This window comes from Eptatretus burgeri, chromosome 9 (genome assembly GCF_056783735.1).
Source record: "Eptatretus burgeri isolate ZD-2024b chromosome 9, Ebu_testis_v1, whole genome shotgun sequence".
Lineage (NCBI taxonomy): Eukaryota > Metazoa > Chordata > Myxini > Myxiniformes > Myxinidae > Eptatretus > Eptatretus burgeri.
Genome location: NC_140969.1, coordinates 71,476,617 through 71,490,208, shown reverse-complemented (window position 1 = coordinate 71,490,208; position 13,592 = coordinate 71,476,617). Strand labels below are relative to the sequence as shown.

Genomic DNA, 13,592 nt, shown 5'->3' with positions numbered 1-13,592 from the left:
TGGCGTAGTGGTTAGGGAAGTGGCTTGGGATCCAAAAGGTCCTGAGTTCAAGCCCCGTTGGCCGCTTAAATTAATACACACCAGGCGGTTGACTCAGCCTGTCATCCTTCCGAGGTCGGTGAAGTGAGTACCAGTGGACTGGGCCCGGTGTATGCCCTGGTTAAAATAGGTGTACCATGTCCCTGTGTCGTAAGAGGTGACCAGGGTTGCGTCAGGAAGGGCATCCGGTGTAAAACCTGTGCCGCGGATCATATGGATGATCGGCTGTGGCAACCCCTAACACGGGAGCAGCCCAAAGAAGAAGAAGATATATATATAAATGTATATGTATGTATGTATATATATATATATATATATATATATATATATATATACACATGTACATATACATATGTATATGTATATATATATATATATATATATATATATATATATATATATATATATATATATATACATATATATATATATATATACATATGTATATGTATATATACAAATATATATATATATATATATTTATATATATATATATATATATATATATATATATAAATTGCATCCAGCGTAAAACCTGTGCCAAATCACTTTGCGGATCATATGGATGATCCGCTGTGGCGACCCCTATAGGGAGCAGCCAGAAGAAGAAGAAGATATATACAATATATATATATATATATATATATATATATATATATATATATATACAGTGTATATACATTTGAACACTGTATGGGGTATTGTGTTCTTTGAACTCTAGTTGTCTTTGTTTAAAGTTGGACTTCCACCTTTTTATGGAATCGCCAACACTTTTTGGAATTTCCAACTTTCCGGATGCTCCACTTTCTCTGGCGTCTTTAAATGATGTAACAGTGCTCCATGTTATGTTTTCTCTCCTCTGGAAATGAGCCTGAATTAAATTCCATGTTGCAGATTTCATACAAGAAGCTGAATTGAAGGCAAGCTATGTGGATACCGTACGGAGCCATATGCAAGAGGATCCATGGAATCTCCCTATGCATGTGAACACAGTCATACAAAGCATCCGAAAGCACATCGATGGTGAGGCTATTGTTTTAGGAATATCCAAAGTTTGTCGAATGTGCGATGGACACATTTTTATGTAATTATAATATTTGGCTCTGCTCATCACAGATCTGAAAATACAAATGACGCTTGCACTCCTGCAGACTTGTGGTAAGCCCTGAAATGCTTTTTATCCTCTGTTATTGTGCATATTTCTTTATTGTTGTTTTCTTGTTTCATTTTGTGTTTTCCTTTTTAAAAAGTGATTATTGTTGATGTTCACAAACTGGGAGCAGGATGGCCAACTTGATGCACATGCATATTGCTAGGAATTTACTCATTCTCAGCGAAACAGCCTATTGTGGTGTCACAAGCATTGGGTGTTGTGAACATTAGCTCACCTGCCCCATACACGTGAGCATGACCCTGAGATAACCGAATGGCGGTCGGACAAATTAGAAAGTGTATGGGGGGGGGGGGAATACAACCCTGGGCTTTCCTAACAGCTTCCTGCTGTTCTTGCAGCCCTTAAGCTGGAATATGTTTTTCAGCCCTGACAAATCCCATGCTCTCACTCTATCTCCAAAAGGACGGTCTGATTAACCATCCCATCTACTTCTTTGACTTCTTGAAGAAGTTCAGTCATTCAAAGTTTTGAGCCTCACTCTGAGCCATGATCTTTCTTGCGCAAACCACATATCTGAGCTGGCCTCTCAAGCCAGTCACCAACTGGACATCCTCCATCATTCAAAGTCTTTCCTTTGCACACCTGAACTCTTATCCACAGCTTGATGGAGTACTACTTGCCAGTTTGGGCTGGTGTCCCCGTCTCACAACTTGCATTTGTTGATGCCTTAAAAAAAACAAGACCTTCAAAATAATTGCTCTTGAACAGTAAAGTTGAGTATCTAGGCCTTTTACTCCTACATCATTGACAGGTAGGTGGCCTTTCTGTCTTCTACCATCTTGTTTATGGTATTGCACCCTGTTCCCTTTATGTGCTCTGTCCCCTCTTCCCCCCACCCCATCCACCCAGGATTCTACAGGGTGCACACGGTCTGCCAGGAAACCACCTGTGGTGAATTTCCCACATATCCAAGCTCGATGCTCACCTCCACTCATTTGTTCCTCTTTTCTCTCATCTGTGGAATCAACTTCATCAGGCTGTTCAATCAAATTCTTCCCTCTCGGGCTTTATTATGACTGTTCACCACCATCTCAGATAATCCCCATCCACACCCGTGATCTTTTCAACCCTCATTACACCCTCCCCAAGTACATCCCTTCCTTCCCAGGTTATTGTGTTTTCCCCTCTCTCCCTCACTCTCTTTTAGTTTGTTGTTCCATTTCTGTTTCATCCCTGGTTCTTCTATTCCTTCTCTTACTGTGTTTGAACTTGTATCAAGCTTGTTCACCCCTGTGTCCTACTCCCCTCCCCTTGATCTCATTCTTCCTCCAAGAAGTTTCTTTCTTTATGTCATCATGCCCATTCTTCCTCTGTTGTCCCTCTACCCTGCTAGTGGTGTTTCCCCCACCTTTCCATGATGTTTTCCACTGTCCACTATCCCCCCCTTTACAGTTTCCACCTTGTTCTGCTATGTTCTTGTCTGTTCTGTATTCTAACTCTTCCATGAGCCTCGACTTTGTATGCAGAAGAAAACAACAGAAGGTAATGGGGAAATGACATCAGAACGTGCAGCGAGCTTTTACAGCAAACTCATGCAGGAAAAAACCGCTCCGTGCTCCGTGTTGAAGCAATTTGTTTTTTGCTTCACTTCACCCTCCTGTATCTCTCTCATATTCTCCGTTCCTTTCCAAATGCAACTCTCGCTCCACTTAGTTCATCCTTATGTTACCTGTACCAAATATTCTTATATATGGCATGTCCACATTCCACATATAATGGCATGTCCACATGCCATATAAAAGAATCCCAGCCAATATTGTGCTGGCTCAACCAGGATCAAGGTGCATGGTGAGGTGGGGGTCAAATATCATAAAAGGATGGGGGTAGATTAGAAAACACAGACTTGCAGGAGTCCTTGCAGTTCTAATTGATTGACATGTGGCCTCACATGTATATCCAGCCACAGTCCTGCCCTACCAAGGCAAAACTTACAGCACAAATTGGCATTTCCTATGACATTCATACACTACCGCACAACTCCCCTCCCCTGCACTCCTTCCTTTTTTAATGTATGCAGAGTCGAGGCTGTCGGAGGAGCGAGAACACAAAGCGGACCAGGACGTAGCAAAATTAAAAGACCGGTTGGAAGAGGAGGCGGGGGAACACACCAACAGCAGGGTTGAGGGACAAAATCGAGGAAACTTGGAAGGATAAGGGACACAGAAGGATAAGGGAATAAGGAATGAGGGCAACACGGGGAAGAACACAGGAGGTGAACAAGATGGATACAGCCACAAATTCTCAATCACAGAAGTGGAAGAAAAAAAACTGGCAATTTGGACGTAACAGTGGATTTCTTGTTGTCTTATCATTTTCAGAAAATAAAATCAGGTTTGAATGCTTTTGTGACCTTCTGGTCTGGTCCGTTTCATCTCGTTCACCTTTTCACTGGTCTCACTTGAATATAGTTTTATTTTAAGGATGGCCCTAGAATGTGGTCGAACAACAAAGGCCTTCCTCGTTCACATCACGATCATCATGTGATACACGAAGACCACACCCATCGAGCCCACCATACTAATGCCGGAACTTTCTAACAAAACCTGCTATCATTGGCTGATAAATAGACGGTACAAATGAACATAGTGACATTGATCGACAATTGTAATCTTGATTCAGAATGATGCAGTGAAGCCATCATATCGTCCATCCTGCTCCCAGTCTATATCCTGTTTTGGACTAGTGGTGAAGCTTTGTAGATACTATACATCACATGCGTGACACAGAGATTAGGAGTCTCAACTTGAAATGGATTACAAGGCATTAGGAGACCGTGGACTATATATGGCATTTCAACCTGGTATCCCAACAAGATGAGCTGTGTACTCAGATGGGAATATCAAGCAAGCCAACCCAAATAAGCTTCCTGAAAGTGTATGTTAACCTTTAGTTAATTAATTTATGCTTTAAACCAGCTCAGTGGTGTAAGGGTTAAAGCGTCTGCTCTGAGTCTGGGAGAATAGTGGTTCAAACTCATGCCGAGTCATACCAAAGACTTTAAAAATGGTACGTGCTGTTTCCTTCCTTGATGCTCAGCATATAAAAAGAATAGAGCACGGACAAACAATCACAAGTTGTGCAGGCATTTATGAGCCTAATGCCCTCCTCCTGCATATAAATTTCTTGTAATGGAACTCATATTATTATTATTATTATTATTATTATTATTGTTATTAAATGTCTGATACACATTGTAGATGTTTATAATTTTGTGTGGAATAACTTTTGCTCTGCCCTGTCTTCGATGTGGGATTCACATTACCATCATATATCAGTTTTGGGAACTCTCAATTTTCTGTTCATGCAGATGGGCAAGCTCAGCGCAAGGCTGATGTCACTTTATGCCAGCTGCTGGGGGCCATGGCAGCAGCGTTCTCTGACCAGCTGCTTGCAGCCACCGCAGATTTCTTCAACCCAATGCGCGAATATGGTGTCGACGGGTCGGAGGCGAGCCGCAAGTGGCTGGAACACATAGCGAGCATTGGCTTGATCTTCAATCTGCAGTCAATGCTTTCTCCAGCAATGGTGAGTTTATCTGTTTGGTATCTTGTTACAAGCAGTGGATTGTCTCGGCTCATGTGGGAGTTTGTACATGTGGTATGTTACATGTCAGACAAAGAAATTCGTGCACTGTGATGCTTAAATCGACATGACACATGGGATTTGAAACTGTGGTCACATAATCAGGAGGCATTTCTTAGAGATGGGTTTTCAGCTTCTTCGTTCATATGCAGCACAAGCGTCATTGGATGAAAGCACGCCTGTGCTGCTGATGCAATGCCTTCTGCTGATTCGGGCAGGAATTTGTAATTTGTTCAGGTTGCCGGCAATAGCTCGCCTACTCTTTGCGAAGGATAGCACGGAATCTTTAACATCAAACAAAGAATGCTCGCATACAGGACACCTGTTTGACATCCATCCGATGGACGGCACACACATTGATGAATTGCTATGGTTGTGAAACACCAGGATGATAGTTTATAATTGGTCGGGATTCAAACCCAGCCTAGACAGCTTAGAGGCAAGTGTGCGTACCTACAGGCCATCCTGTCAGCCCCGATGGGTTTTCATGAACAATTTACAAATTGTACAGAAACTTCTTCAATCCTCCATAAACATGTCAGTCCTGTGAATGTTGTTCACCTGCTCATAAACCATCATTTTATCGGTTATGTTGCAACACTTTTTTGCTCTCTGTTAATATTATTGTTGTTATTATAAAACAATGAAGTAGTCCTATAACTTGTCTCTTGCAGCCAAATGAGAAACACAGTATTGAAAGCATCAATGCTGCTCTACCTGACCTGGAGAAGGTGACCTTTCAACTTTTACAAGCCCCAGAGGATGCCCCATTAGCGAGTAAGCATTGAAAAGTTGAAGTTTTTTTTAGTTTTTTTTTGTTCTTCATCAAATTGATTAGTTTTACAGGAAAAGACACAAGTAGATCCTACAAATGAACTGTCTTGTATTTTGCAGTACCTTGCAGATAACACTTACAACTTAATCCTCAAGCAGGACCTTTCGCACGTGTCTTATTTGTGTGCAGTGGACTCTGCCTTGACGAGCAATGTGCATGGAACCAGACAGGCTCTACACGTGACCTTTTCTTTGGAAAATGATGCCTTTCTCAAGCTCCCAGAGCGGCTGCGATCTGTCCGTGGAATCAAGGTTAACACGGTGTTCTTCACGCAAGGTTGGACAATTCTCAATCCTCAATGAAACCGACGTAATAACAAAAAATAAAATGTATAAAGCTCACTCCAACCACTGCCTCAGGCCGAGGTCACATTTGCTCTACTGCGAGGATACGGCGGCCGTACGCCCTCTGAATTGACAGAAACGTGCGGCGGCCGCAGAGAAACTGAGGTGGCCTCAGGGAGGCCCTACGCCGTTTGGCTATCTTTTACAGGCCGTAGGGGCGCCGTGGAATTATAGCACGGAGTTATAACTTTTTTTCATTTCTACGTTCGCCGTAGCAATTCAACAAGCCAAGCTATGACGTAGATGTGTTCCACGTCGACCTACGTAGGGCGTACGGTGGGCTTGCGTTATTCGTGCGGCTGCCGTAAGCTCTTCTCAATGAAAAATGAATTTTCCAAACCCCCAAAAAATTACGGCGGCCACACTATTTCCACGGTGGCCTTGCGGTCTATATAAATACCTGCGGGCAACGCAGGGTCGACACACGGTTCCCCTACGCCCGCCGTGCACCTACGTACGGCCGCCGTGGCAGTCTGCGTCGACCGTGCGCTACCGCTAGAGATTGGAGTATAGGTGTTTGACTACACACAGTGGTGCCCCCAGAATCCCAATTTAATTCGTTCCAGGAGGCTGTTCGGATTGCAAAAAGTTCGGATTCAAAAAATATTTTCCCAATAAGAAATAATGGAGTGAATTAATCTGTTCATGGACCCAAAGAAAACCCACTTTCAAGACACTTTAAACTGAAATTCCCCATGTTTAAGGTAAAATAAGATGAGGAAATGACCTTCGGTGGCAGTGTATTGTATGTAAACTGGTACAATCACCACATCCAAAGGTCCACACAGGCTCGAGCTCCGTCCTGGGTTCTGATCGCTCGTGCACTCTGGGAGAACGCTGCCCTCCAGGGCAGCTCATCAAACATGATACCTGCAGAACCACAATCACTTTCATCAAACGCATCAGGCTGACGTAATCATGGATATTCCAAATTACAACCGGTTTTGCTGTGAAATTCAATCCTTGCCCGCCAGTCCGTCACACCACGTGATCGGATTGTTTTTTTTTTGTTATTAATTAAAACACAAGATGATTAAAAAAACAAACATCACAAATGAAGGTGAAAACACGAGGTAAGGCCTAAGTCACATTTGGCTCGGCGGCCGGAGGGTCTCCAAAATGTACGGGCACAAGCAATTATAAAGCGGCCGCAGTATTTCCACGGTCACACAATGTAGCAGTCACATATGTTTTTATTTTTCGGGGAGACGCACGGGGTATTTATAAATTGTGGAGACCGAAAACGTGGGGGTGCCGTACGGTCTTTGATTTGATGTCGCACGGTGACCTTAGGGCGTTCCTGCGGCGGCCATATAATTTTCAAGGCAGACGCAAGGTGACCCCAGAGGGACCGGAGGCGGGCCGTAAGCCGAACGTGCGGCCAGACGGACGGTAACAAATGGGTAATTTTTTTTTTTGTTGTTACCAGTTCTTTTGTTTCGGCTTGTCGAATTTCTACGGCGAATGTGGAAATGAAAAAAGTTATAACTCCACGTTATAATTCCACGGCGACCTTACGACCTGTAAAATATAGCCATACGGTGTAGGGCCACCCTGAGGTCACCTCAGTTTCTCTGCGGCCGCCGCACGTTTCTGTCAATTCAGAGGGCGTACGGCCGCCGTATCCTCGCCGTAGAGCAAATGTAACTGATATGAGGCCTAAAGTATCGATCGACACACGAGAGATGCTTTCACGAGGACTTCCACCGACGAACTGAATGAACAAAGCGCGAAGATGCAGCTCGAACAGGTGGGGGAGACACGTGAACAAACATGAATGCTACGTTGTGTTCGGTTTTTTAAAATGCATTAGGTTTTTAGGGCAAAATTTTCTTGAAAAAATTGTTCGGATTCCAATTTGTTCAAACAATGGGGTGTTCGGATTCTGGAGGCACCACGGTATATTTTAGTTCTAGTATATTCAGTTATATATACTGGTATATTTTTATTTCAGTAAAAAAAAAGAACTGGTATATATACCCACTCGTTCGTCTGAGGGTCCCCCTGCGGTCGCCTTGCGGGCACCTTGCGTCTGCCTTGAAAATTCTATGGCCGCCGCAGCGACGCCCTAAGGTCACCGTGCAACATCAAATCAAAGACCGTACGGCACCCCCACGTTTTCGGTCTCCACGATTTCTAAATACGCCGTGCGGCTCCCCGAAAAATAAAAACATATGTGACTGCTACATTGTGTGACCGTGGAAATACTGTGGCCGCCGTATAATTGCTTGTGGCTGCAGATTTTGGAGACCCCACGGCCGCCGTGGCAAATGTGACCTCGGCCTCACTGACTCGTATTAAAGATCGGTACCTTCCAGGTGACTTGGAAAGTTGAAATTTTGCATGCCGACAGATATCAAAGCCGATACACCGGGGGAAAAAAAAAATCACAGAACCATCAGAAAGCATCTGGAAATTAAAATATAAAAATGAATGAAAAAAAAATGAAGATAAATGAAAAATCAAATGCGGGTGAGCGACCCGAGACAATGGGGAAGTACGGTTCGTTCTTGCTTACAGTTAGCATACTCCGCAAGTAACAATATAAAACCCTTTAATTTTGGTGATGTCCAAGGTCATTTTGGGTCTTTGGAGCCGATATTTTGAAATGATGAGGCTCCCTCGATCAGTGTGTGGTTCCTGTCCGATTCAGATTCAATGGATCACAGTCCAACAAACTCTAGTGTCTTTGAATTTGTACTTTTATGAAGACCTTGGGGAAAGGGGGTGCAGAAGTAAGTGAAAAGCACACGTAATTATCAAGAAAAGTTGGATATTTAACCAGAAATGAGAGAATGTCTTTGTATAATCTCCTTTAGCTGGGGTTAAAGTATGTTTCTTTTTCATCTTGGTGAGTCAAGCTAAGGCCCAATACTTCATCTGGAGCACTTCTTTGCTATCATATCCTCCTTGTAGGAATTTTACTTTGCTATCGCATTCTTCAACTTATTGTATTATTACAGCTCTTCATCCATTGGAAGATTGGTCTTCAGTCGAACAACAATCGCCACCCGATGAGTCCCAATCCAATGTCAACCTTCAGTCATTCAAGAAACTCCAGGCATACTACAGAAAGTTTCGGTAAATACTAAACTTCACTTCCCGACTGGTGCAATAACGATCTCGAATTCTGCTACAATATGACAGGATAGTTCAGGTGCTATACTAACCATTGAACTATCTCATCTGTGTTTGATTCCTGTCTTCCTGGTGCTTCCTCGGCAAGGTGTGATATCCCATCAAAGAGGAAGGGATGTTAAGGCAGCTGTTATTGTCTGCTACAATTAGCTTGTGAACATTATAGATGGCACAGGATCTTTATAAAAATAAAAATAAAAAAAGCATTGGGTCAGTACCCGTAGACTATTGTGTGTGGGTACCCATAGACTGTTGTGTGTGTGTGTGTGTGTGTGTGTGTGTGTGTGTGTGTGTGTGTGTGTGTGTGTGTGTGTGTGTGTGTGTGTGTGTGTACCCATAGACCATTGTGCGTTCGTACCTGTAGAGCATTGTCTATGGGGATCCATCGAGTGCTGTTTGTTGGTACCCAAGTTCTAAGTTTAGAATTGCAAGTTCTCTTTGCCCGAGGGCAGCACCCTATGATGGTGCAACCTGTCCGTGGTTAATTCTCAACAATGCAAGTGTTCACATCTGGTTATGGGTGCCCTGATACCCCCAGAGGGGTACCTGAATAAAAACAATAACAGCAACAAAACTTCTGCACATATTCAAGAAGAAGAGCACCCGGGTACGTGAAATAAAAACGTCTAGTTAAATTCAGACCTCTCAGTTAAGATAGTGACGTGTTGTCCAACGTCTACTTTGCTGGAAGGACGTTTCCACTCTCAACCGTGATAGTTTGCCAAGGTGATTAAAATGGAGATGATCTACAGGTAAAGTTCTGCAAGAACATGAAATGTTTATGTAATTCTTAAAAAAAATTTTTTTATCAATTTTATGAAAGTCCTCCTTTAAGGATTAGTCTGTTATAAGGTTGGCCTGAAAATCCATTTCAAAGTAGTGAACTGGAATTGGTGGACTCATGAACAGCTTTACCATCCTACCTCACAGTTACCTTTCTGCAATCCCCTTCTGAAAGCCATACAAGCATCAGATGTTTGTTCACATTTGTTTCAGAAATTTCTACATGGAGAAAGCACGTAATCCCTCAAACTCCGGATCCAAGACGAACCGTATCAACAAGGTATTACTACCCACCAGACATGACATCAATGCAGTATACTTTCTTGATAATCATCTATTTAACAGCACAAGTGATGAAAACTTGGGGAGCAGCATTGCCAGATGCAAAAAAAAAACAGAGGGGAGAGTTATCCCAACAATCCCAGTACTTCCAGTATATACAGGGAACTTGGCCACCATACCAAATTTAAACAAATTAATCAGCAGCCTAATCAGCAGCCTTCCAACACTGTTACTAAAGATCAAGTATCTCCTTTAAGGTGGTGCACGTTCATGATCCCATGGTATCCCTCATAAAGTGTAGGCCATTCTATACCCTAGTTATTTCAATACCCAGTACCCTATCTGTCACCTGCTTGCAGATTCTGTTCCCAGTACCCTGGTTATGTTGCCTGCTTGCAGATTTAATACCCAGTGCACTGGTTATCTCACCGACTTGCAGATTATACACCCACTATTCTGGTTATGTTACCTGATTGCAGATTCAATACACAGTACCCTGGTTATCTCACCTACTTGCAGATTATATACCCACTATTCTGGTTATGTCACCTACGAGCAGATTATATACCCAGTACTCTGGTTATGTCACTTGATTGCAGATTATATACCCACTATTCTGGTTATCTCACCTACTTGCAGATTATATACCCACTATCCTGGTAATGTCACCTGATAGCAGATTCTATACTGAGTACTCTGGTTATCTCACGTGCTTGCAGATTATATACCCAGTATCCTGGTTATGTCACCTACTTGCAGATTATATACCCACTATTCTGGTTATGTCAGCTGATTGCAGATTCAATACACAGTACCCTGGTTATGTTGCCTGATTGCAGATTCGATACACAGTACCCTGGTTATCTCACCGACTTGCAGATTATATACCCACTATTCTGGTTATGTCACCTACTAGCAGATTATATACCCACTATTCTGGTTATGTCACCTGATTGCTGATTCAATACACAGCACCCTGGTTTTGTTGCCTGATTGCAGATCCGATGCACAGTACCCTGGTTATCTCACCTACTTGCAGATTATATACCCACTATTCTGGTTATGCCACCTAGTAGCAGATTATATACCCAGTACTCTGGTTATGTCACTTGATTGCAGATTATATACCCACTATTCTGGTTATCTCACCTACTTGCAGATTATATACCCACTATCCTGGTTATGTCACCTGATAGCAGATTCTATACTGAGTACTCTGGTTATCTCACGTGCTTGCAGATTATATACCCACTATCCTGGTTATGTCAACTACTTGCAGATTATATACCCACTATTCTGGTTATGTCACCTGATTGCAGATTCAATACACAGTACCCTGGTTATGTTGCCTGATTGCAGATTTGATACACAGTACCCTGGTTATCTCACCGACTTGCAGATTATATACCCACTATTCTGGTTATGTCACCTACGAGCAGATTATATACCCACTATCCTGGTTATGTCACCTGCTGGCAGATTCTATACCCAATACTCTGGTTATCTCACCGGCTTGCATATTATATACCCACTATCCTGGTTATGTCACCTACTTGCAGATTATATACCCACTATCCTGGTTATGTCACCTGATTGCAGATTATATACCCACTATTCTGGTTATCTCACCTACGAGCAGATTATATACCCACTATCCTGGTTATGTCACCTGCTAGCAGATTCTATACCCAGTACCCTGGCTATGTCACATTCTTGCAGTTTAAAGGGAGGTTTGCATACACCAAGGCGTGATGTTGAACTATGGTTATTTTTACTGCCTAAAACCTTCCCAGGAAAACCCTGAGTGCAAAGACCAGTTTTAAACTCATTCCATCCAGTGATTCACGAGTGCATAGAAGTCAAACAAACAAACTCATAGACACTTCTGGAATTATAGTATGATTTGGCGGTGTCCAGGTTTCACGTCACTAACAGAAAATTGGGATGATCAGTGCACGAAACAGCCATATATTCAGGCATTGGTTCACCGGAGACCTCCATGTTGTAGAAAGTGAAACGAATGTTGACTGTACGACAGCAGAATAGCAATGCACTTCTAGCATACAGTCTCGAAAATGTTATTGTGGGGCCGAAGTGTTCAAACCCTCTTGCTGTATCTCCATAGTGCACCTCAATGTCTATTGTAGGTTAGGGTTTCACGACTGAGTGAATGGATCTTCATCTTGGGCCAGCTAACTTCCAGACATCGAGTGACTGCACGTCTGCTGGACTTGTTACTTGTATTTTGAGATCCATGTATCTTTTATCTTGGATTTCCAGATCACCGTGTGGCTCCACCATGTATCTGAGATGTCACACATGATCACTGGGCCCTACAAGTCTTCTTCTTCCATATCCAGCACAAGGCTGCAGAGTAGCATCATTGGCGAAGGGTGTGGCTGTGCTGCTCATGCAGTGCCTGCTGTAAGTTAGGGCAGATATCTGGAATTTTGCCAGGGTGCCAGCGATAGCTCACCCACTCTTCATGAACAATGCTGTAGGATCTTTAACGACCACCAACTAATGTCGGCACATGGGACGCCCAGTTGAACGGCCATCCGAGGGACATGAAACGTATCACTCTGCCTGTGAAACACCGGGTTGACAGTTTATAGCTGGGCCAAGATTTGAACCCAGGCTAGATGGCTTTCGTGGTAGGTGTGCATACTTCTAGGCGATCCTACCAGCCCAGCCCTATAAGTGATGTCAGGTGGTTATTTGTTTTGGTAATTTGATTGTTGGGATATTTATTTGATGAACACAATTTTAATCATCATCTTTAGAGTATACTGTAAATACTGTAGTACAAATTCCTGCAAGATGTTGAGTAAACAGTTTACACAAGTTCTGCAAACATCACATTGATTTCAAACCAACACATGCTGTGCAGTTACTCAGACCACTGCAAGCTATGGACGATCTGCACAGACTTCTAGAACTGCAGTTATCAAAGGGGATGGGAACACCTTCAGGGACTCAGCACTCCGATGTGTCTCTCCTTCCTCTGTCGTGGGAGTTGTGCGATCGCTTGAGTTCGTGCCATATTCTCCTCTGTGACAACGGCGTCCACAGGTAGGATCATGGAACGCATCCAGGTGTGCACATTTTTCCCCAATTTGATTCCCAACAATACTAGTCATTCGTGGTTAATTGCATGAAGAATACAAATAACAAAGTTATCTTTTAGAACTTAATTTGTGTATAATGGGTGCCCTATTTGGAGCGCTGAATCTGATAATGCAAAGCGGTGATGAAAATGAAAATGCTCAACTGTTGATATTGTTTCACCAACTAAAACTATTGTTTCACCACCAATACTTCTCTCTTCCTTTTTGGCGTTATCTTTTCCCTCTCCTCATTCTCCTCCTCGACATGACATGGGCGACACTTTGTCCAAGTCCAATGGCAATGGGGC

At 42.9% G+C, this 13,592-nt stretch overlaps 1 protein-coding gene across 1 annotated transcript in view; it reads left to right on the top strand.

The window, feature by feature from the left end:
• The window catches only part of LOC147020331 (phosphatidylinositol 3,4,5-trisphosphate-dependent Rac exchanger 2 protein-like), a 134,802-nt gene that overhangs the window by 108,806 nt on the left and 12,404 nt on the right, over nucleotides 1-13,592 (top strand). The window contains exons 30-37 of the mRNA XM_085895632.1: nucleotides 934-1,062; nucleotides 1,156-1,197; nucleotides 4,521-4,738; nucleotides 5,470-5,572; nucleotides 5,760-5,906; nucleotides 8,938-9,055; nucleotides 10,109-10,175; nucleotides 13,068-13,249. Of these exons, the coding sequence (XP_085751758.1) occupies nucleotides 934-1,062; nucleotides 1,156-1,197; nucleotides 4,521-4,738; nucleotides 5,470-5,572; nucleotides 5,760-5,906; nucleotides 8,938-9,055; nucleotides 10,109-10,175; nucleotides 13,068-13,249 (1,006 nt within the window). The remainder of the gene's footprint in view (nucleotides 1-933; nucleotides 1,063-1,155; nucleotides 1,198-4,520; nucleotides 4,739-5,469; nucleotides 5,573-5,759; nucleotides 5,907-8,937; nucleotides 9,056-10,108; nucleotides 10,176-13,067; nucleotides 13,250-13,592) is intronic.